Source organism: Pelmatolapia mariae, linkage group LG13, assembly GCF_036321145.2.
Source record: "Pelmatolapia mariae isolate MD_Pm_ZW linkage group LG13, Pm_UMD_F_2, whole genome shotgun sequence".
Lineage (NCBI taxonomy): Eukaryota > Metazoa > Chordata > Actinopteri > Cichliformes > Cichlidae > Pelmatolapia > Pelmatolapia mariae.
In genome coordinates, this window is record NC_086238.1 from 15,628,491 (window position 1) to 15,651,646 (window position 23,156).

General features: G+C 40.3%; 2 protein-coding genes across 2 annotated transcripts; one reads left to right on the forward strand and one right to left on the reverse strand.

The window, feature by feature from the left end:
• Positions 1-7: 7 nt before the first annotated feature.
• capn1a (calpain 1, (mu/I) large subunit a) lies at positions 8-10,188 on the reverse strand. The gene is made up of 23 exons (XM_063491026.1): positions 10,056-10,188; positions 8,977-8,994; positions 8,025-8,271; positions 6,303-6,372; positions 6,093-6,211; positions 5,877-6,010; positions 5,602-5,770; positions 5,421-5,504; positions 5,234-5,319; positions 4,134-4,208; positions 3,489-3,649; positions 3,199-3,368; positions 3,087-3,098; positions 2,721-2,932; positions 2,590-2,629; positions 2,418-2,483; positions 2,173-2,230; positions 1,960-2,024; positions 1,782-1,850; positions 1,627-1,705; positions 1,163-1,276; positions 998-1,056; positions 8-911 (listed from the first exon to the last, which is right to left on the reverse strand). Exons 3-23 carry the CDS (start codon positions 8,268-8,270, stop codon positions 885-887), a joined length of 2,115 nt encoding a protein of 704 aa, XP_063347096.1. The 5' UTR covers position 8,271; positions 8,977-8,994; positions 10,056-10,188; the 3' UTR covers positions 8-884.
• A 2,926-nt stretch (positions 10,189-13,114) lies between these two features.
• On the forward strand, positions 13,115-21,199 carry LOC134639766 (calpain-2 catalytic subunit-like). The gene is made up of 21 exons (XM_063491146.1): positions 13,115-13,351; positions 13,484-13,553; positions 13,727-13,845; positions 15,122-15,255; positions 15,354-15,522; positions 15,625-15,708; positions 15,811-15,896; positions 16,233-16,307; positions 16,758-16,918; positions 17,013-17,179; positions 17,282-17,293; positions 17,465-17,676; positions 17,825-17,861; positions 18,062-18,127; positions 18,203-18,260; positions 18,341-18,405; positions 18,523-18,591; positions 18,684-18,762; positions 20,818-20,934; positions 21,032-21,090; positions 21,176-21,199. The coding sequence occupies exons 1-21, from the start codon at positions 13,115-13,117 to the stop codon at positions 21,197-21,199; spliced, it is 2,100 nt and encodes a 699-aa protein (XP_063347216.1).
• Positions 21,200-23,156: the final 1,957 nt, after the last annotated feature.

Sequence of the window (23,156 nt, forward strand, 5' to 3'; positions counted from 1 at the left end):
TATCATGAGCCTTTGAATATTTATTGAAGGCACGAAATACATTCGTAACACAAAACACATGACTGGCACATTTTACTGGTTGTTCGTACCATGATTTTTTTTTTCCTGTGTGTGTATAAGGCAATCATCAGTATCATGTGATTCCTGTAAAGGTCACTAAAAGTGAACGGATACATTATTAATGTGAGGCAACTTCTCAAGCAGCTTCCTTCAACTATAATTCAAGTGCAGTTTATAAAAAAAAAAACTAAGGTGAGTGGCTTCAATTCATCAACGTCATATTAAACAGGTTAAACTCAGTACATATTAAATGTTTCAAGTTTGTTACTGACATCGGATTGGCTCCGTAGTGACACCTACAGGTGTAAGAGTGAAACTGCTGACTCAACACCCTGACGATAACTTCAGATTTTCTAAAACAAGATTTAAACAAATGAATGCACAATTACTGAGAAACTAAAGCACTTTTAGAAATACCACAAAAACAGATTTTCAGACAGACTTCAAAGACTGAAATTTTCAGCTGAGAGTGACATCAAAATTAAAACATGTAAAACCAACTCGCAGTAAACATTGCAGCTAGTGATTTTCGACATGCACATGGCCATGCTGTGTAAATAAAGATGACACATTTATGTCATATGGTGACGGCTACATGCTGTAGCTTTGCATAGATCCTAAAATATGTCCAGGATACACCACGTTGGCTTTGCTGGACTTTGGTTTTCTGTTACACAGCTATTTTGCAACTTTTATTTAAGCTGAGGTGGGATGTGTAAAAGGATCTGAAGGTTTCTAGGGCGAAAGGGTCTTCATAGCTCCAGCTTCGCGGCAGTCTGCAGGCACTGTGCCCTTACTCGATACACCTTAACAGAAGGTTCTCTTCAACCACACATGGTCAGATAAAGCCACTAGCAAGGTAACAAATAAAGTTAGACAAACAGAAAAGTTTGACAAAAGGATACTGGATACATTTTCTTTTTAAAACAGCACTCACCTCTGTCAGGTTCATCTCTGCCTCTCCTGATCCCGCCTCGTCAAAGTTTCGGAAAGACCCTATTAATTCAAAGTTTTCATCATTTATTGCCACTGCATTAATAATGAAATATGGTGCCACTATGCTGCTTTTATTTCTAATAATGTGTCTGTCAACATTACTTACTAAACATGGCTTCAAGCTTAACCAAGCAGCATATGAAGCTGTCAAAGTCAATCATCTCATTCTCTGCATACCGAGCCACCAGAATCTGGTGGAGTCGATTATTCAGCTTGAAACCTACAAAGAGTTTAAAACAGGTTAGTATTCACTTAGTGGTCAGTATGACTACTTTATAGTATAATTAGGTATGCCTTGCTACTGCCAGGTTGGATCTGCTTTTGCCTTCAGAGTTGCTTTAGTTCTTAATAGCACAGAGTCAAAATGCTTGAAACAATTCGTCAGAGATTTTGGTCAGAGAACTTCTGCTCACTGGATATTTTTTTCTGTTTCCGACCATTCTCTGTAAACCCTAGAGACGCCATGTGATTGGCTGTTAACCTATACTTGGTTTAACAAGCAGTCGAGCCAATGAAGTGACTGGTGTGTGTAGCTGTGTCAATATGATGCTTTGATATGAAAAATTATACCTGCTGCTTCCACAGCAAGTCGCATCTCATATGAGCTCATGGCCCCTGACTTGTCGAGGTCGAATTGTCTGAAAACGACCTGAGAGACAGAGACAGTAACATAAATAGAAATACAGACAATCTAAGTATAACGTTCCTGTTTTAATCGCTCTTACCAGCCACTTTCGGATCTTGTTCCAGAGGATCTGAAACTCCACAAGTCCTAAGCGAGCACTACCATCTTTCTAGGAAACATTTTGTCAAGGGGTCAAACAAATCACATGCTAAAGGCACAATTTAATTCCTAAAACAGTCAGTTTTGCAAGATTTAGATGTGATAACACCAGAGGATACATCCATCAGGTTCACCATGGTCCTACAAGACTCCATACTGAAGCCATCAGTCTTCAGGTCTTTGTCTGAAATGACAAAAAAAAACCTTCTTCAAACCGTCTGGCTAAAAAAAGACACAGTTAAAGGGAATGGGCACTACAGTGGAATCTAATACAGTAATGGGAGATGTATTAGTAATATGTGAACTGCACCCAAAATAAAGAGAACACTCACGCCGGGCGACGACTCTGTTTAGAATGGTCCTCAGCTCATGAATAGAAATCTCCATGTCCTGCAAAACAACAAACGACAATTAAAGTTTGCAACTAAGAGCAACTTTACTGGCTTTGTTCCTATCATGAATACTGCAAACGCAACTATTACCACTACATATGGTGTTTTATCAGATAATTATATAAAAGTAGTAGTACGTAGGTGAAAAGATGCTAACCAGTAAGAGAGATCTTTTCAAAACCTACCTCTCCTGCAAGTTGAGCAAACATGGCCTTAAAAGAGTCATCGATGTCATCTTCAGTTATTTCTTCCTGTAGGAAAGCAAAGCATGGTAGGTACAGGGTGTAAAATCAAAAAGCCTTAACATTCTTGCAATTTGTGTAAAAGTTTAAAATTTCCCAACTGATGTATACGTACATCCTCTCCCAAATCGGCAGAGACTTCATCATCCAGCTCTCTGCAACAGACAAACTCTATTGGTACAAGGCCTCCTTTTCCACACATTGTAATCGGTGAAAATAAATAACAAAATACAAGAGGAAACATACTCGGTCTCTGACTGCTTCTCAGTGAACACCCTTAGGACAAAGTCGGCCTCTTTACTGGGCTCAAAGGTGGAGGGAACGATGAGGTACTCTCCTGGAGGCAGACGGAGCCGTGTGCTCACCTCCCGGAGGTTGATGAAGGTTTCCGAGCGAGCACAGGAGGAATGGCTCAAAAAGAAATTCTTCTTCAAATGGACATTTTGGCAGCCTCTGTACTAAAGGCAGCAGCAAGCAGAACATTGGTTAAAATACATATGCAGGCTTTTAGCTCCATTTACTGTAAGCACAGTCATACATGGTTCACATTACACTAAGAGTAATGGTAATGAATTTTTTTAAAAAAGTAGTAAAAAGTGATGCTCTGCTTACCTCTTCTGGAATCTGCAAAGACAACAGGGGAAAGAGTTAAGGAATGAGCATGAGGATCCTTTTAAACATACAAACAAGGCAAAGGGACAATACAGATTTTCTCTGTTCGCACCTCATACAGAGCAAAGCCAATGGTGTGCATGTCTTGACCTTGACGTCGATATCTGCGCCGGTCTTTCTGCATGAGGGCTACTAAAAAACTGCACGCCACCTCATCGTCCTCTGGGTCGTCGTCCTCCTCCAGCAGCGTGATCTTATACTGAGGGTTGATCCAAAACGTGTCTGCACAGACGGGACATTTGTGTTAGCTTGCTTCATGGTCCAACAGTCACTCACCTGCGGAAACTGTGTACACTTGATTGTAAAAGTCATTTTTGTGGGGTATACACAGTTAGGACTCACTGGGATGGTTCCTGCAGCCCCCGGCGGTGCTCCCTCTCCTCCACGTGCCGTAGAACTTGATGGTGTTCCAGTAGCTCAGGCTGTCGTCACTCAGAGCATCTGGAGTCAAGTTGCAGATCTCTAGTCGAGAAAACTGCCTGATGAAATCACTGAAGGACATCCTGGAAGATGTAGGTGTAGCTTTCCTTAAACAGCTAGTTCAACACTGTGATTTTTCACTCACTATAAGAGTTTGATCAGCAGCACTCTCATATCTGTGTGTTAATGATAAACCTGAAGCTGGGAAACAGTAAGCTTAGCACTATAATAGATCAGAAGGAAATAATTAACAGCACATTACACTGGTAATTACAGCTGTACAAACAAACCAGCTGGGGTTTTTTACAAGATAACACTCCAGCAGCAAGTCACTGCTTTTAAGTTGTCTTTGGATGGAATAAAATCACATTTATATCTTTACAAAATGGATTTAAAGGCAAAGATTTTCTATCCATGGTCAGAGTCAGTTTAGTGTTTACTCTTAAACTTTCATTGTTTATGCTGAGTTTTTGCTAAAAGCCTTGTTGTAGCTTATTGTTAAGACAAAGACACAATATTCTCATCCAGGCAAAAATATCTGTCTGTTTCTTTAAAATCATCTAGTACCAAAACTCGCCATCTTCCATCTGCAGATGCAAGTCTTCTCGTTCAGAGGGGTCGATCTGATCCCATTCAGGAGAACTACAAATTACAAGAAAAGCAGGTAAGAACAATTAGTGAAGATGGTGCACTGTATTTGACCCTTCCTGATTTGTTATTTCTTTTAAATATCTGTCACGCTTACATGTTTCAGATCAAACTAAGTTAAAACAAAATGCCATTTTCAAATCATGATTTCATCCATTAAAAGAAAAATGCTGCCTGGTCCTTTTGTGAAAAATTGCCCTCCTTGTTAAATCGTGAATTAATTGTGATTATCTACATTTTTGGAAAGCTGAGTTCAATTTCATTAGCCACACACCAGCCTGTTTGCTGCCAAACCTGCTGAAGCGAGAGACCACATAGAACCTGCTATTAAAGGACCTGGATGACTCGCTGTAAATGATAGAACCATGAATTCTGCTCTAACTGAGAATGTCTGGCCATCAGTTCATGCTCTAAAAATCAAGCACACTTGGGTTATGCACCAGGACAGCAATCTGAAACACCTCTGAATGGCTAACAGAAAACAAAGTGGAGTGGCCTAGTCAATGTCTGGACATTGAATCAGAGTGAGATGCTTTGGCATGACCTTAAACAGGCTGTTTATGCTCAAAAACACTCCAACATGCCTGAATTAAAGCAGTCATGCAAAGTAGAGTGGGCCAAAATCCTTCGCAGTGATGTGAAAGACTCATTGCCAGTTATCCCAAAGGCTTGACTGCAGTTCTTGCTTCCAAGGTCACACAACCAGTTACAGTTTAAGGGCCAATTACCTTTTCACACAAGGCCAGGTAGGTTTGAATAACAAAGTTTCAGTTTTAATAAATGAAATCATCATTTAAAAACTGCATTTTTTATTTTCTCAGATTATCTTTGTCTAATATTAAAAGATGTTTGATCCAAAACATGTAAGTGTAATAAATATACAAAGAACTAAGAAATCAAGAAGGGGGAAAATACTTTTTCACAGGCACATATGTTATAGACAAAACAGATGGGAAACAAGAAAAGATGGAAAGGTTTTATTACTCTCATACAGCACACTCATATTTGAACACACTCACTTGTCACTCCATGCACCAGTCCACTCCACCTGGCCCCAAGGGTTACGTATTCGGATGAGGCGTTCGTTGTTGCCACGGAAATCAACCTACATAACAGCAGAATGACAGAAAAATTAAAACCACAACTTTTATGATCAAGGCAGAGACTAAAAACGATGCCCAATCCAGCAAACAACAGCAAACAGACCTCCTTCAGCCCAGTGACTGAGTAGGCGTGGCCTTTCACAAGCTTCTTGAATGTAACAGCCTCCATGTCAAAGGCACTGGTGATCTGTATTTATATAAAACATGATTACTGCATCTCAGTATGAATCTTTTAGCATGGAAAGAAACAGGAGTGCTCTTAATAAAATGTGTTCAGCACTTACATCGATGGAGCAGCCCAGCAGGGAGCCTCTCTCCAGCGCTTTGCCAATTATCCTGTAGAGATCTCTTGGAGCTTGGCGGAGCTCATACATCTCAGACACACCACCAGTGAAGTCCTCAAACCCTTCAGTGGTGCTCCCTCCAGACAAAGCCTCATAGGAGCCATTCAGCCTGATAGCACATCATGAACACACTTCACATTGATTGCCGTACACAACAGCTCTTCAGATTACGGCTTGCTGTTAAATGCTAAGCGATGTAGTGGGCAGACACCTACTTAGCATAAGCTTTCTCCATGAGTGCACTCCAGAATTCATTGCCCTCAGCTGAATGGACAAACATTAGCTCCCCATCCTTCACTGGCAATCTGTCATCAATCACGACATCTACCCATTCGCCAAACTGCCAGAACTGCAACACAGAGCAATAATCAAGAACTCCATCCAAACGAAGTGCTTGCAAAGAGAGTTTGTAGAAGATGATGTGAAAGTACCTGAAAGTGGAAGATTCCTGCATAGTCGTCTTGGAAGGACTGACCGTGTGGGACAACCCGATGAAGAAGCTTCTCATTCAGCGTGAGAGAAGCAATGGCTGCTAAGAGCCAGCAGTCACCTGCAATTAAAAAAAAAAAAAAAAGCTTTAGGAACCTCCATCCATCTGTGGCTTCCTGGTTTTCATGGCAGATTCAGCATTAATGACTCACCCAGTGCTCCCTGACAGATGTCTGTTCTGGTTGCACCACCAACGATGAACTGAGGGTCTTGTGTTAGTTCCTATGGAGAAAAAAAGAAAATAAGTCGTTCTGAGAATTATTTTTGGAAATCAAAAATCAAACAGTCAAAGATTTGAACATTTTTTTTAATCTACAGTCATGGTATAAAGAAAGCACACCCTCTTTAAATTCTGAGGTTTTTATGTATTGGGACATAATAAAAACAATACAACCTTTAGCATGTCTTAGAACAACACAGAAGTAGACTGTGGAAAACCCTTACTGCTTCACTGAAGCAAGTGTGTTAAAGATAATGCTAAGCAAGAAAGACACCGGTGCTGTTCGTCAATCTGGGAAGTGTTAGAAAGCCATTTCCAAATGAAATATAGGGCATCATTCAACAGTGAGAAATATTACTCTCAAGTGGCAAAGATTCAAGGCAGACCAATCTTCCCAGGAGAGGAAATCTCGCCAAATTCACCCCAATGTCAAATCATGCAAGTTAAACTGCAAAAACAAAAAACCCAAGAGCTACAAACTCTACTGACCTCAGTTAGCATGTAAAATGTTAACATTCATAACAGCACAATTGGCAAAAGACTGAAAAAGTGTGGCTTATTTGGAAGGGTGGCCAGAGGAAAGTCTCTTCTCCGAAAAAACAAAACAAAGGACATGTCAGCATGGCTTAAAATTGCAAAGTTGCATTTGAACAAATCACAAAACTTTGAAACAATGTTCTTTGGACAGATGAGACCAAAGGGGAGATGTTTGGTCTTGATGCACAAACCCAAACACAGTATATCGGCACAAACACTTTGTAGCAACTGTCAAGCACGGTGGTGGAGGAGTGATGATTTGGGTTTGTTTTGCAGCCCAAACTGGATCCAGCAACAGGACAATGATCCCAAGCACAGCAGCAAATGTCCAGACCTCAACCTGACTAAAATGCTGTGGTGGGTCCTTAAAAAAGCTGTGCATAAACAAATACCAGCAATGAACTGAAGCACTGCCATAAAGGAAAGTGGGTCAAAATTCCTCCTCAGTGATATGAAACTAATAAAGTCATAAAGAAAGCAAAATGTTATTGCTCCTAAAGGTGGCACTACAAGCTAATGAATCATGGGCAGTGCTTAGTTTTTCAAATTCTGCTTCTCCGTAATGGCGTCATCTTTACTGAAGAACATAATGACATTGTGTAACACATTGCGTGTTGCTGTTCATGTGAGGATGTATTTATTTAATTCCAAGAACTGGAGAGGACTAGATAATTTTTATGTCCTGATATGTAAAACCTTAGAAAAGAGGGTGTGTTTTCTGGTTATCATGACTGTAATGTTTGAGGCATCATATCATTTATGTGCCAACTTCCTGCACTGTAAACAAATGTCCCAGTGAGGGAGCGGTCAGAGAATGTGTTACATGCCAACAGCTGCCGTGGTCAGAGAGGTCCCTGTCCCTACTTGTCTTATTCTGTCTGAGCTGGCAGACATGAAATGAGAAACTGCCATCGATATGTTTGCTGGCAGGTCCAGTCATGTCCAGCGACAGACAAAACAGCACACAAGTTGTGAAATATCACATGAGATGGGCCAAAAGCAATAAACTTTTAATTGTCTTTGTATAAATGTCTGCACAATAAGTGTTATTTTTAATTTCAGACTCTCATATGAGACTACAGACTACGGTGCCTGTGCATCCTCTCGGTTATCTCACCGTGGGCCTCATCCACTCCACATCCTTTGTTTTAGAGGAATAGGGGGCAAGCTCCTTAAAGCCCAGAGATGGAGGCTCGGCAGGGAAATAGGGGTCTTCAAACAGGCAGCCTGACTCCAGACATTCCTGCTTCAGTGCCTCGTAATCCTGGCCCGCAAAGTGCACAGCTTGGTCCTTGGAGCCCATCCCTTCCGCCCGGAGCCTGTTGGCATATATGCTTGCAGATATCCCTCCAACTGAATACATGCTGGTGCAAGATAAAAATACAGAGTTGGTGGTTGGGTATGCACAGTGCCATCTATAAATAGCAGCAAGCTAATCTGTGACACACTCATGTCTAAGAGTTATAATACAGCAATCAAAACCTGCATTCAGCTAGCTGGCAACCCTTTGTGACGCAGAAATTCAGCATTATGATGTTAGCTTGCATCTAGCATAAAAGTGAAGGCTGTAGGCTCTGAGAACACTGAGGTCTGTCAAGTCATTTATTATTATTATTATTATTGTCCCTTATAGGTAATGTGAACAACTTAAAACATAGGCATTTCAGATTTTTTTTTACATTTCATATGCAAAAAAATAACAATTCCTTCACTTAATAAACTTTATAATGCATTTTTTTTTAATTAACATTTCAAAATGTTTAAGAATTGTTTTTCTGAGTGTAGTGAGGTGCACAGTGACCAGATTTATGACCTCAGTATTTCCTGATTCCAGGTTACGGCCCCACAGAAAGCAAATCCTGCAAGTTTTCCTGGTACAACTCGTCATAAGTCAGTTTTTTCATTCTTAGTTTAGCTCCAAGTTCATTTTGTATGATCATGAAAACAAAATGATAAGTGATGGCATAAACAAAACATCTGGCAGACAGAAAAAGAATAGTGACTATGGGTAACTGTGTTATAAGAATCACCACCCTGAACCTAGAGCAGCAAAAGAAGAAATGCGATACCTTGTCTGTATTGGCAAGCTGAGAGGGAGAATCAGACAAAAACAGAGAGAAAGGTCATTCACATAAGCTGCTTATTTTAAAAAAAAAATCAGATGCACAATACAAGGGAAATGCAGTGTTTAAAATTGATTGGGGGTAGGGGGGGCGTCTTATTTTCCAGGCTATATTCAAATCTTCAAAGAAAAGAAAAGACCTATGCAAGGAAATCATGAGTTCAAAAGAAGTAAACCTCCCTTAGACTTGAATTTGGTACCTCGTTAATCAGTGCTGACTAGATCCTTTGGCTCTCTGCTTGCCTCAAAAGGAATCCCAATGAGCCAAGTTAGGTAAATAGTCTGGGCGCTGAAAGTTGGAAGGGTAAACTTGGCTGGAGCTGCAGTGGTGAGGGGGCCAGGACATTCGTGAGAAAAATGGCTAGGTTGGAGAATGAGCTGGTGTGCAAAAACAGGCTATGCTTTTAGTAAAAACAATCCGCAGACAGGAACATTGTTTAAAGGGCCATCGTGCCCCTGCTCTGAGGCCCCACTCCCCATTGAGCTGCGGGAATTCCTCTCTGCTCTTTCAAAGGCTGCTGATAACAAGGATCTTTTTATTTCCTCCCAATAAAGTAATCAATAGGACTTCAGCAGCACCCTAACAAAAAACAACAGTCTGTCAATAAAAAACTTAAAACAAAAAACAGAGGAGCAGTATTAGTGTCTGAGTAATGCACGTTTGCTGCTTCAGTTCATTTGTGATTTCACAGGCCCGAGACTTAAAAGTGACATTATGTCATTACACAAATGGTTTAGAGCACCTGTTCAGAAGTGTGCTACAGGCCTGTCTTTACGCGCACCCGCTTTAAAGATTTCTGGTAACAGCAGAGCACATTCACACTCTCTTTAACCCTGGATAACGTAGCTGAATTAAATCTGTGATCCCCGAATTAGACGGCTGTTATTTGTCTTGACTCTTGCGAGAGATAAAGCTTGCATTAAATCAAATCAAACAAACCGCACTGTGGCCTGCACTTCACAAGGCACCGTTAACCTCAAGCTCTCCAAATAACAAAGAAATAAAACGCACAAAACGACACTCACCGCCGCTTTCACGCTAATTTCCAGCTCTTTGCAAATGAACTGGATACAGTAGTAACAGTATAAATCTGGTGGAGACACTGGTTCCGTTGGATCGCAGGTCCAGCCCAAGGTCCAACCCCTCTGCACCGTCCACACTGCTGCACCGCCCCCGCCCCTACAGGAGGAGGGGCCACCGCTCACACCCACCACACACTGCCGCTGGAGGCGCTAAAGATGGCAGTTAACCATGACCAAAACACTTACAAAACACTTGGTCAATATCACACTATGAAAATATGAAAGGCTGAAATTACAACTGACTGCAACATTATTCTGTAATACTGTATAACACCGTCATATTTAGGCCTAAATAGAAATCTTCTTGATTATTGTACCTGACTATTTTGAACTGTTAGCCTAAAACTTGGTATATTGGCACAGTGTGTGGTGGGTCCTGACAACCTGAGGGCAAAAGTAGAAGTGGCAGGCCTAAAAACTATCCTTGGGAGAGGAACAGTATCTGAAAGTCATCTCTTTAAGAAATAGGAAAAGGTTCATCAAAGAACTGAGGCAGGATCGGAGAGATTCATCTGGCCCTTCAGTTAAACCATCTGTTTTCTGAAGTTTTATCAGAAAATTAAGTTTTTCCTGTCAAGAAAAAGGAAAGGAAACAGAGATAGAGGCTGAGGTATGACAAAATTCACAAGAACCGGACTAAAAATCATTAAGAATGGAGTGATGAATCCAAAATTTGGAGTTTCTGGTTCAACTTTTGATTGATATGTACAGACAAGGTTCAGGAGAGGTTGCAACAGAGAGCCTCTGCAGCCATCTGCGGCTCTGTCATTGTTTTCGGATATTTTTCTGCCAGTAATGTTGGAGATTATGAACACAAAAAGTACCATCAGATTTTGATCCACCATGGAATACCATCTGGAAAGCATCTGATTAACAGTGACTTCATTATTCTGTATGGCAATTATCCTAAACGCAGTGCCAGCGCAGAAGAAGCATTATAAATGAACTGCAGTCAAGTCAGAGCTCTCAAGTCTCTTTAGTCAGTTTCTGTAGTTGTCATTTTTTAGGGCACATTGTCTCACATGCTTACAGTACATAACCCTCTGCCCTGCACTGACTTCAGGTTGTCTTTCTAACAATGAAGAGTTTATTTTGGTCAACACATCAGTGCTTATCTTGGGTTAAGAGTAGATGAATAAAACACTAACAATCATGCTTTTCTGAAAAAGGGTAACCAAATATTAAATACCCAATAATAGCTGAACCGCACTCTTTAAGTGCGAGCTAAAGAAACACGGATTTATCCTAAAAAGTAAATGCAATCATAAATGATTCTGTCTTCAGTTCTCATGTTTATATTCAAAAAGTGTTTATAGGACAGAAAGCAAAACTAAATTTGTGACAGTTTAATATCATCGCTATAAAGGTTAATCATAAGCTCGTGTGTAATGCTCAGCTGGGTGAAATTCTGCGCTGATCTATAGCAAACACTTTGATAACACCAAATAATTATTACCAGGGAGATAAAGTGTTATAAATGACTACAAAGCTTAAGGTACACACAAATATAGCTGGTGTAAATATGATCTCATCCTTTGTTCAGGTGCAGGTATTTGAACTGGCCTGTTTTTAACGGATGTTAAAAATACGCAACTAACACAGTGCCTCCAAGTGGCCAAAAAAGTTAATATTGCAGTTCAAGTCTGTGAATCGGCCGAGGCCTTTGCAGAGAACTAAAACAACATGTCATAAGCACACAAGAACTGTTGTACTTATAGATGGATTTGAATTATTTAGGAAGGAGTAGCTGTAAGAGTGTTGGTTTTTTGCTGACACAAAGACAGCAGGTGAAGTCAGTACCCTGTTTGTCAAAGGTAACAGACACCATGTGGTTAATGTCCTGTTTTTTAATCCTGCCCCAGGGCATTGTTCCTTCTTCCTGCTTTTGTCTCTCATGCAAAACTTTTGGTTCACAGTAGCTGCAACAGGGAGCTCAGTGCAGTCCCACCCTGTGGTAAATAATAATGAATTATTAAGTCTGAAGGCTATGCTTGTTTTTGACACTCATTTTCCATGTTATGTTCATAAACAAGACAGTGTAAACACAGCAGTTAGGGGTTTATGATGCAACGTTCAATGAGCTGCTTTTGCTCCAGCGTTGGATAAACCCAGAATTATTATCTGGGAAGACACCGTTTATCTATTGGGTGCAACTTAAAATTCTGCTTAAGATGGAAATCGGCTCTTAAAAGAAAAAAAGTAGAAGTCTTATGTATTCAGGTGTGTGTTTTTCTGCCTTTTGCACATGAATCATATTCTATTAAAAGAGAAAAAAACAAACAAACAAACAACAACTCGTGCCAACAGCTTGCAGTGAGTGTAACTGCTGATCAAACTGACTTTAGGAAGTGTTTGACTAAGGCTTAACTTTGCTGTGCTCTGCATGGAGGATGTGATGAATAAGAATATATGTTTACACGCAATTGGATCTGTGCATCAGCCAGGCTTAGTGTTGCAGTGTCATTTAGATCCCAGTTGTTTTCACGCTCAGTTTGATGGTTGCTTCATTCTATATGTTTTTAAGAGTCCTTTTCACAACTCTAAACTATAGTTACCACATGTAATCACGCTTGGAGAAAAAACATCTCTATCTTTTTGGGTTATGGTACTTCTATAGATTATTACAGAATGTGTAAAAGTCAAAATTTAAAGTGGGAGGCATACCTATCTCCACCATACATACAGATGACATTAAAATGTAGGATGAGAATGTCCCTTGGGTGTGGTCCGTATTTGTCTTTCAGTTGTGGTCACTGCCATATTAGTGCAGATTTGCTTAGAGCTGCTGTTGGCTGCTGTTTGCCTCACCTGTCCTAGCAGCCCCACCCTATTTGTCACCTGACCCCGTGTTCCAAGAACCCGAGAGAGCTATAAAGAAGGCTGACACAAAGGTACTTCGGATTGTGTTCACCTGGCGAAAGATTTGTTCATCAGTGAAGCCTGAAAGAAAGGACAAAGAAGGACATTTACTGCGACCGGATTCTACATACAGAGTTGTGAAGATGACATCTACAGCAAGTCGACTGGCCCGTCAGCAAGACAGGGAATTGGGCATTGGCACCAACGCACAGGCAGTGAAATTCTACCAGCAAGATTATGAGGCTCTGCGGCAGCAGTGTCTGGAGACCGGCCGCCTGTTTCAGGACGATCGCTTTCCTCCTGAGCCTAAATCACTGGGCTACAACCAGCTGGGACCATACTCATCAAAGACTAAGGGCATCGTTTGGAAGAGGCCAACGGTAAGAGGCCAATAAAGCAAACAATCATTTTTAACACAAACATATCATATTTACAAGACTTTCATTATTTTATTCATTACTCTAATTATACTGTACTTCCCATTACTGAAGGATGTTTTGCTTTCATTGTAGGAGCTTTGTTCCAACCCTCAGTTCATTGATGACGGCGCTACAAGGACGGACATTCGGCAGGGAACTCTGGGTAAGTGATGACAGCTCAATGATGAGGTGAGCTGTGTTTTTTTGGCATTTGTGAGTAGCACCCACATATTCTGCAATGGTTGTTTGTTGGTTGCAAAGCTGCTACGCTGTTGAGACCAGCACATGTTGCCCAATCTCAGAGCATGTAGTCATATATCTGTCCTTACCGTGCAGGTGACTGCTGGCTCTTAGCTGCCATAGCTTCTCTGACTTTGGACCAGGACATTCTGGCTCGTGTGGTGCCTCCTGACCAAAGCTTTACTGAAGGTTATGCTGGGATATTTCACTTTCAGGTCAGGAAACGTTTGCTCCACTTGCTACTTTTCTTATCTGGTTTTGTTAATAAATTCTAAATAAAATTACACTTTTGGTAAGAAGTGACATACATATAATACTAATTAGATTACACTCTGCGGTACCTTGTGGTAGTTCAAACAGATTCATATTTGTATCATTTAAAGCACTTCAGTTAACTTTTTTGACCAAAGTGCTTATTCCCACCTCTACCAACTACTGAAGGGAAGATCAGTCCAAATGTGATTGCATCGATACAAATGCTGGTATTGGTATCAGATTGATACTAGGGTCAATACTGTTTATATCCTTTTAGTTCAGTTTATAGCCAACTGCATGGTGTCAGATAAATTATGATTTACTTTTGGCTATGAAAAAATATACCTTAGACATGCACTATTAAACATGTCTGAACCTTTTTGTGCTGACTGTATATGTTATTTATAGCCTATTTAAACAACAGAGGTTGAGCCAAAGGCCTTGTGAAACAAGCACATTTACATTCAATGTCTAAAAAAATTGTTTGTGTATTGTGGATTACTATTTGTAAAATTAACTAGTATAAATCACAAAGATTTAGTGGTCCTTAAAATGTCTTCAGAATTTGAAAACTGATGATGATTCATCTCATAACTCTTGGCACACAGATCACCACTACAGTTCCCTTTTTAATTTGAAAGTATCAACGATACTGGCTCCGTATTTACTTGCTATCAGATCGACACCGAATTTTGCAATATCACACAGCACTAGTGTTTGGATAAGTTTTAATAAGCCCCAGCGCTTACTCCGTGTCACAATGTTGACAATGTTGACAACCCCTGAGGGCATGTCCAGGTGATGCGCTTGCCAATCCCACACACACACACACACGCACACACACACACACACACACACACACACACACACACACACACACACGCACACACACGCATACATTTACAGTAAAAATGTATGAGAAAGCATTCAGAGAAGTTACTTATTATCTGCCTAGTTAGATGATAGAATAATCACACCCGAGGAAAAAAGTCTCCTTGTACTTTTACAAGACGAGTGTGTATTTAATGTTTTCAGAGGTTTAGGGTGCTTTGGGTGTGCAAATAGACTAGGAAAGTGCTTTAAGAACCAGTCCATTCACCAGATTATGTATAACCTGTCACTCAGAACCGACCAGAAGCTAGGGTAACAGTGCTAAGTTAACAGTTCAACAAACTTGATCTCAAAATCTTGTTCATTAATAAAAAAGCACTCATACCTATCAATGTTTTCTATCAGTTCTGGCAGTTTGGTGAGTGGGTGGATGTGGTGGTTGATGATCGTTTGCCCACCAAAGATGGAAAGCTGCTGTTTGTTCACTCAGCGGAGGGCTCAGAGTTTTGGAGTGCACTGCTGGAGAAGGCCTACGCTAAGTATGGATAGCTCCTCGTATATTTTTTCGCTTCATCATAATGGCGTGTATGTGTACAAATATACATTTACACTACCCATGTTCCTTTGTGTCTGACAGGGTGTATGGCAGCTACGAGGCTTTGACAGGAGGAAACACTATTGAGGGTTTTGAGGATTTCACCGGGGGAATTGCAGAAACATACAACCTAAAAGAGGCTCCAGCAAATCTCTTTCACATTATTCAGAGGGCCCTGAGCCTGGGTTCACTGATGGGTTGCTCTATTGATGTAAGTCTTATTTTCATCATGATTTGCATTACAGTTTGCACATAAGCATGACATCAGTCTGATAGCCATTATCACACTGGATTTAACTTTCGCTGTTTTCAGATCACCAGTGCCTATGAGACAGAGGCAGTTACATCTCTTAAGCTTGTAAAAGGACATGCATACTCTGTCACCGGTGCAGAGGAGGTACATGGATTATATAGACTGTGAACTGGTATTCAAATTAAAAAATAAAAATAAAAGCGTGCACTACATTGGATTCCTATTAAATGTGCTTTATTCTTCAAGGTTCATTTTAAAGGGCAGCAAGTGCAGTTGGTTCGCATCAGGAACCCATGGGGTGAGGTGGAATGGACAGGCCCTTGGAGTGATGGGTGAATATTTATATTTTGTACATATAAAGGTAGGGCGAGGAGCTCAGAATATAGCCACTGGTTCTCCACACTGACGGAAGTCAGTGGCGGTGGTTCGAGACATGTGATTTGGATCCCACCTAGATGCTTCTTAGGTGAGGTGTTTCTGGCAGACACAAGGCAATCTTGAGATATTATACCTCTCAGTTGGCCTGGGAACACCTCTGTGCACCAGGAATAAGTTAGAGCTGGATAAGTGGCATGGATGGATGGCTGGTTGGATGGATGGATGGATGGATGGATGGATCATTTGCTACTATTTATTAATACTAGGATTCTTCCTAATATCAAAATTAGATCCAGTGAATGGAGCCACGTTACTGAAGATGAGAAGTTGAAGTTAAACAATGTGGCTGAAGATGGAGAGTTCTGGTAATTCTACATGCTTCTACATTATATTGACTGAAAATTACAATTTTATAATAATAGAATAATATCAAAAAGCTCTTTATGATCAAAACTGCTTTAAAAAAGCCTTCATTGAAGAATCGTGTAAAAGTTTCTAAAATGAGCCAAAACTATCAAAAGAATGACAAACCATCCAGGTATTATGTTGCAAAAGACATCAGCTCAAGTTGAGTTAAGGCTGGACTGTATGTAATACCACTTTGAACAACAGCATAGAAAGAAAAAATATTTTAAAAGTGCAAAGAAAATTGTAATCCTGTTCAAGCTGGTCAACTACTTTCCGGTAAAATGCTGCCACCTTGTGGTTTCCTGAAATCGTGCAGAGGGTTTGGACAAAAAGTACCTTTAAACATTAAGACACATGCTTTAAAAAATGATCCAAAAATTATCTTAATGAGAAATTGCTCTCCTCAGGATGTCCTACTCAGACTTCATCAGAAATTTCTCCAAGCTGGAGATCTGTAATTTGACCCCAGATACGCTCACTAGTGATGATGTGGGTCGCTGGAACTACTGCCAGTTTGAAGGGATGTGGAGGGTCGGCTCCACTGCTGGAGGCTGTGCCAATCACCGAGGTTAGAATGAAATCAAAAACCTTGTATGTCTAAATAAGAACTCCTTTCATGGTCCAGATTATAAAAATTATTATTATTTTGACTTGCTGTCCAGCCACATTCCCATCCAATCCTCAGTTCCTGTTGCGTCTGGAGGATGTGGATGATAATCCTTTGGATGGGAAGCACGGATGCACCTTTCTGGTGGGGTTGATGCAAAAGGATGGACGACGGCTGATGAAGGTTAACCCCATCGAGACAATTGGCTTTGCCATTTATAAGGTACCTTAGCTTCATTTCATATTGCTCATAAAATCACATACTTTTTTTTGACAGCTGACAAATTTTCTAAGATATAAGATATATTTGTTTCCTTTCTTGCAGGTTCCAGATGAGGTTTGTATGTCTACTTTCCTTTAACTCTTTCCTTCTCTTTTAAGCTGAAATTTGAAAAAGAAAGTGGAAATCACAAGAATCACAAACATAGCTCGACTGATTGGAGAGAGGGAGCGGAGAGCCTGAGAGGAGCCTGACTTTTTGCAGTAACAACACTCTGTATCTGTTCAGTACAAAGGTTGCAAAAATGTCCGCCTCGGGCCTGACGTCCTGCTGCGTCAGAAACACGTAGCCATGAGCCCCACTTTCATCAACACACGGGAAGTGTGTGGCCGCTTCAATCTCCCACCGGGAGAATATGCCATAATTCCCTCAACCTTCCATCCCCACAAGAACGGCAGCTTCATTCTCAGGGTGTTCACAGAAAAAGAGGCTGCAACCAGGTATCTGTAATGTGACAAGCAGAATAATTCCTCAGATTTCAGCACTTTACTTTCTACTGCAATTGAAGTTAAAAAGCAAAGCTAAAGCTAAAAAAGTAAGTTTTTTAATCAGAAAGACTGTGCTAAAGGTGTGTTTCTCTTTCCTCAGACGACTGGAGCAGAAAATTGACGCTAAGATAAAGGAGGTAATAATGTGACACCTGACAGCTGTTCGTGCATAAAATAAAACTGCTTTTTTTAAGACTTACTTTTCTTTCTTCATTACATTTGAAATTGAAGCATATATGCCATCCTGAAACTTAAATGCTCAACATTTGTGGTTTTAAATGTTTAATTCCACATTGATCAGTTCTTTGTTTTTATCTTCTCTGTTTTTCTCTCACAGGACAAGGTATCTGAAAAGGATGTAGATCCTCATTTGAAGCAACTCTTCAAGCAGCTGGCTGGCAATGTAGGTTGAGGGACATGAGAACTTATTATTACTGTTATTTGGCTCTGAAGTTAATGACTGCCACTTTTCAAACAGAATACGGAGGTGTCTGCCTTTGAACTGATCAAAATTTTAAACAACGCCGTTTCTCAGCGTGAGTACAACAAAAGTTTAAAACACTCTTTTTTATGAATTAAGAGTTGGAGTGAGAAATATGTTGTCATTTTCCTGCAGGGTCTGACATTAAAACTGATGGATTCAGCCTTGAGACAGGTCGCCTTATGGTCAGTCTGCTGGATGTATCCTATTAATGAGTCGACTGCAATTTTTTTTAGGTTTAAGTAATCGTGTAATCTGGAACTTAAAGTGCATAAATAACTGATGGTGAGCTTCATAGTAACCTTGACATTCTCCAGAAAGATGAAAGTGGGAAGTTGGGACTGATGGAATTCCAGTTGATTTGGAAGAAAATCCAAAAATACTTGGTGAGATTTAAATAGTTTCAAATCCATGCTGCTTATCCTTGAACACATCTGTGTATATGTTAACGCAAGGCACGGCTTCTTGGATCATACAGGAGATCTTCAAGAGTCATGATACAGACAAATCTGGCACCATGAGCTCCCATGAGATGAGAGATGCTGCCAGTAAAGCAGGTAACTTTAACCATCCAAAAAGTCCCACTTTTGTCTCGTCAATCCACAGAATGTTTTCCTAAAGTCTTGGTGATCATCGAGATGTTTTTGGCAAAAGTGAAACGAGCCTTTGTGCTCTTTTTGGTCAGCAGTGGTTTTCTCCTTGGTACTCTCTTTCTTATTGTTGGATCATGAAGGCTGACCTTAACTGAGACAAGTCACACCTGTAGTTTTGTTGTTCTGGGTGCTTTTGTGACCTACTGGATGAGTCCGTGGTCACTCCTGGGAAATATCACCGCTGTTCCAAGTCTTCTTCATTTGTGAATGATGGCTCTCACTGTGGTTCACTGGAGTCCCAAAGCCTTAGCAGTGGCTTTGACAACCCTTTCCAGACTGATAGACGTCAATTACTTTGTTTCTCATCTGTCCTTGAGTTTCTTTTGACCATGGCATGATGTTTAATAATTAATAATTAACACTTATTAACTTATATTAAATAAAGCATGTCGTTAAGGTGTAGCATTGAGGGTGGAGCAGTTTTGCAGTCTGACTGCATTTGGGTTTAAGCTGTTTCTCAGTCTGGAGCTGGAGAGTAAACAGTTCATATGTAGGGTGGGTGGGGTCATATAGGATACAGGAAATAGCTGATGGTGTAGATGTCCTGCACCCAGTAGTCCTCTGGGCAGACTTTACCACCCTCTGCAATGCCTGTTTCTCTCACACAGTGAGTCAGTAGGTCAGGGGTCCGCCACACAGCTGAAGAAGGATCTGAGGATGTCAACAGATCATCATTTAAAAGCAGCATTTTGTAATTCCTCAGGTTATCTTTGTCTAACAAATATGCAAAAAAAAAAAGCCTAAGAAATTAAGGAGGGAGCAAGTATTTTTTTCACAGCACTTCATGTTTAGACACCTTTGTACACCATTGAGAACATATATTCATTTTAGTGGCCAACAGGTGCATCACCTTTTGACTGCATTAAGTCTGACTGTACAGAAGTTTGTGTATTGAAGTCTTATTTAATGGTCCCAACAGTCAAAAAGAGCATAAAGAGTATGCTTTAGGGTGTGACTACACTGTCACTAGTCCTTGTGGCATTGTGGTTATAGGATGATATACATATTAGAAACTGCCAGGCCTGATACGCTTGTGAAAAACCAAGAAATTCACATTTCAAAAGTTTATCTTTCTGGGATTATATTGTATTTGATTTCTGGGACTTACACAAACAGACAAAAGCATGTGTGTGCTTATTAATGTTTATCTGTGTTTTAATTTGTGTGACATAGAAAAGAAGTGACAGAACTAGATCAGCCAGTTAGGGGACTGCCGCCTTGTATGTACAATTCAGGTGTACTGTTCCACAGGAACTAAACATGCATGGGTGAGGCTGTGCAACACGACTCCTAAGTTATTGTAGAGCTTACGTATATATGAAATCTTTTCAACACTGCACTTCCCCAGCATCAGATCTTCCTCAAATATATGGAGATAAGATTACGGTGACCAACCGTCCTCTTTTCCCTGGATATGTCCACTTTTCACGTTCTGTCCAGGGCATCTGGGGGGATTTTTGAGATTGATGAAAATGTCCCGGTTTTTCTATGGGCCTACAGAGGACCCATATGTGTGACGTCATCCCCGAGCTGCTGCTTTGTGAATGGTTGTTCTGCCTCACAGACGGGACAGCGCGCGCCTGTTTAAAAGTTTAAAAGATGCCAATGCGCAAGTGCAGCTTTTCAGATGAACTGCAAAAGAAATTTCCCTTGTCCTAACCCAATACTGGTAATTTTTCTTATACAGATGAGGCCTTATTTCTGTACCATTATTTTATTCCAGAGGTTTTTAAGTTTTTTGGGGTTTTTTTTGCACTTGTTGACTTGTAAACGCCTATATGACATTTTTTATTTCACCATTCATTAACTGCACACAGAAGACATCGTTTAAATATGTTAAAATTTTCTTTAAGCAAACAGTATTATTAAAGTTCTTCATGACTGGGCCAAGTGTCCTCTTTTTTGGAAATCAAAATATGGTTACCGTAGATGGAAGATGGAAATGTTTTTGTTTCCCAGGGTTCCAGATCAACAGTGCAGTGCTGAGAGCTGTTGTAAATCGTTACGCTGATGCTCAGTATGCCATACACTTTGACAGCTTTGTAGGCTGTCTCATTAAACTGGAAATGCTCTTCAGTAAGTGTCACTAAACACAGCAACAGCACTTCTACATATTTTATCATTGTCTGTCATTCACCAAAGAAATGTCTTTTTGTCTTTGCTGCTTTACCAGAAGTGTTTAAGACCCTGGAAAGGGATGACTCGGGCAAGATTGAGCTGAACATGCAGCAGGTGTGTAGCAATATAACAAAGGCTGCTGGTTTTTCAGCACTTCTCATTTGGACCGTTAGCTGCATAATGTTGTTTTTTATTGCAGTGGCTGTGCCTGGCAATCTACTAGCCCTGACAGCAACACAACAAGGACCCCTTTCAGATGTGAGCACAGAGAAAGATCAGATGATCAACAGAGAGTTCCTTCATTTCTGATCTACTTTTCACACAGTATATTCCAAATGCTAAAGTCCCTTTGGGCTATACTATGACTGACATGTATAACATGCCATGTTAGTTGGTTTTTCAGGTTTTTCTGCAAATATTTCTGTTCAGTAGGGAAAAACTTAGTAGTCTTGGTGGGTGTTTTGCTTTTAATTTCTTACAACTTCTGTCAAGCTATAAAAACGTGTTAAAAAGAAACTATGGCATCTGTACTCTTTTTTGTTACAAATCAAATGTTTAAATTACTCAGCAAAATTCAGTAGAGGTGATCTGTGGCTGAAACTGCTGAGCTGGAACAAGTTTTCTGGCATGCAAAATAAAGGGTGTGGTGACAGGTGAACTGCACATATGACACTCCACCAAAGTGGCTGCATGAGCTCCTCTGAGATGCGAAATGCTGTCGAGGACGCCGGCGAGAAGTGCAAGATTTCACCCTTTTTGTTTCTCTACCCTTGCCCTAACATTAAAGAGGCTTTCAGAGATTGGAAAGGTCTGAGAGAGTAAAGACTGAAGCAGTCAGGTACGTTTTGCCTTTGTTTTTTTCTCAGGTTTCACAATCAACAAATCTCTGCATTACATAATTGTGGCCGCTACACTGAAGCAAATCCCACCATTGACTTTGACAACTTCCTGTGCTGCCTGGTTCGCTTGGAGTCACTCTTCAGGGAGTTTCTGTCCTCATGATCATATTTTAGTCTCACTGACATGAGACATAATATTTCAATGTTCACTTAACTTCAACAGACTCCTTTAAAACCTTGGACAAGGATGGGACAGGTCGAATAGAGGTGAATTTTTCAGAAGTAAGAACCCATCTGCTACAGATATGATCATGAGTCTCTACACTGCAAAATAAAATACCAACCATTGTTGTAATTTGATGCCATATAAATAAAACTGAATTAAACTCAACTGAACTGAAGTGAATGGATGGATAGATAGTAACTTGTGCCTGTTTTTTTTTTGTTCTTGTTTTTTAATCCACAGTGGATGCATGCGTAAATGCTGTAGAGGACCTCTGCTGAAGAATTCAAGCTTGTGCTGAAAAGTCATATATATCTACACATTTGTTTGTTTGTGTTTCATGCAACTCAATTAGTTGATGGCAACTTTGAGTGAGAATCTGAAGATTTTAAATCTGCAAGATTTTAAATCTACAGTGCATTTGCTCATAGAATCATGTCTTTATTCGGGCAAAAAACAGTCAGTTGTTTCTTTTTCCACTTTTTGTCCTTTAAAAACTAGCATGAAATAAATGTGATGTTTCGAGGAATATGCTTCTTTGTTTTCCTGCTAGGAGACTTGCCATACTTGATGAAACTATCTATCAGAAATTCCTGAAGGAGAATTTCCGCCAATCGGTTTGTGCCCTGAAACTCAAGCACAGTTGAGTTATGCAGCAGGGCAATGATCTGAAAAACATCCACAAGTCTGGTGACACCACCTGGATTTCTACTAACAGAGGGTTTTCAAGCTAAACACGAATGGAGACAGCGCAGCCACCATGTGGAGCTCTTGAATGCACATAACCAATCAAACAGCCTCACACACTGCCTGTCAGGTAGTCAGTAATCCATGAGATAGTTGGCTTGTTTCTTGATGACCTGTAGCTTCTCTCTCATTAATAGCTGAAACATGGAGGAAAGCTAGCTGCAGTTGCATTTATTGCATTTTGGGAGGAAATATTCATATTAGACCCCAAAGAAATAACTTTTCAATTTCACAGTTTTGCTTTTTGTTGATCAGAATTAGGCAAATTAATTTAGATTCAGATTAATCATTCTTTCACTGTTACTTTTGCAACAAAACGAAATACTTCTGGAAATTATGTCTCAGGTCTATATGACATCCTTTCCGTTTAC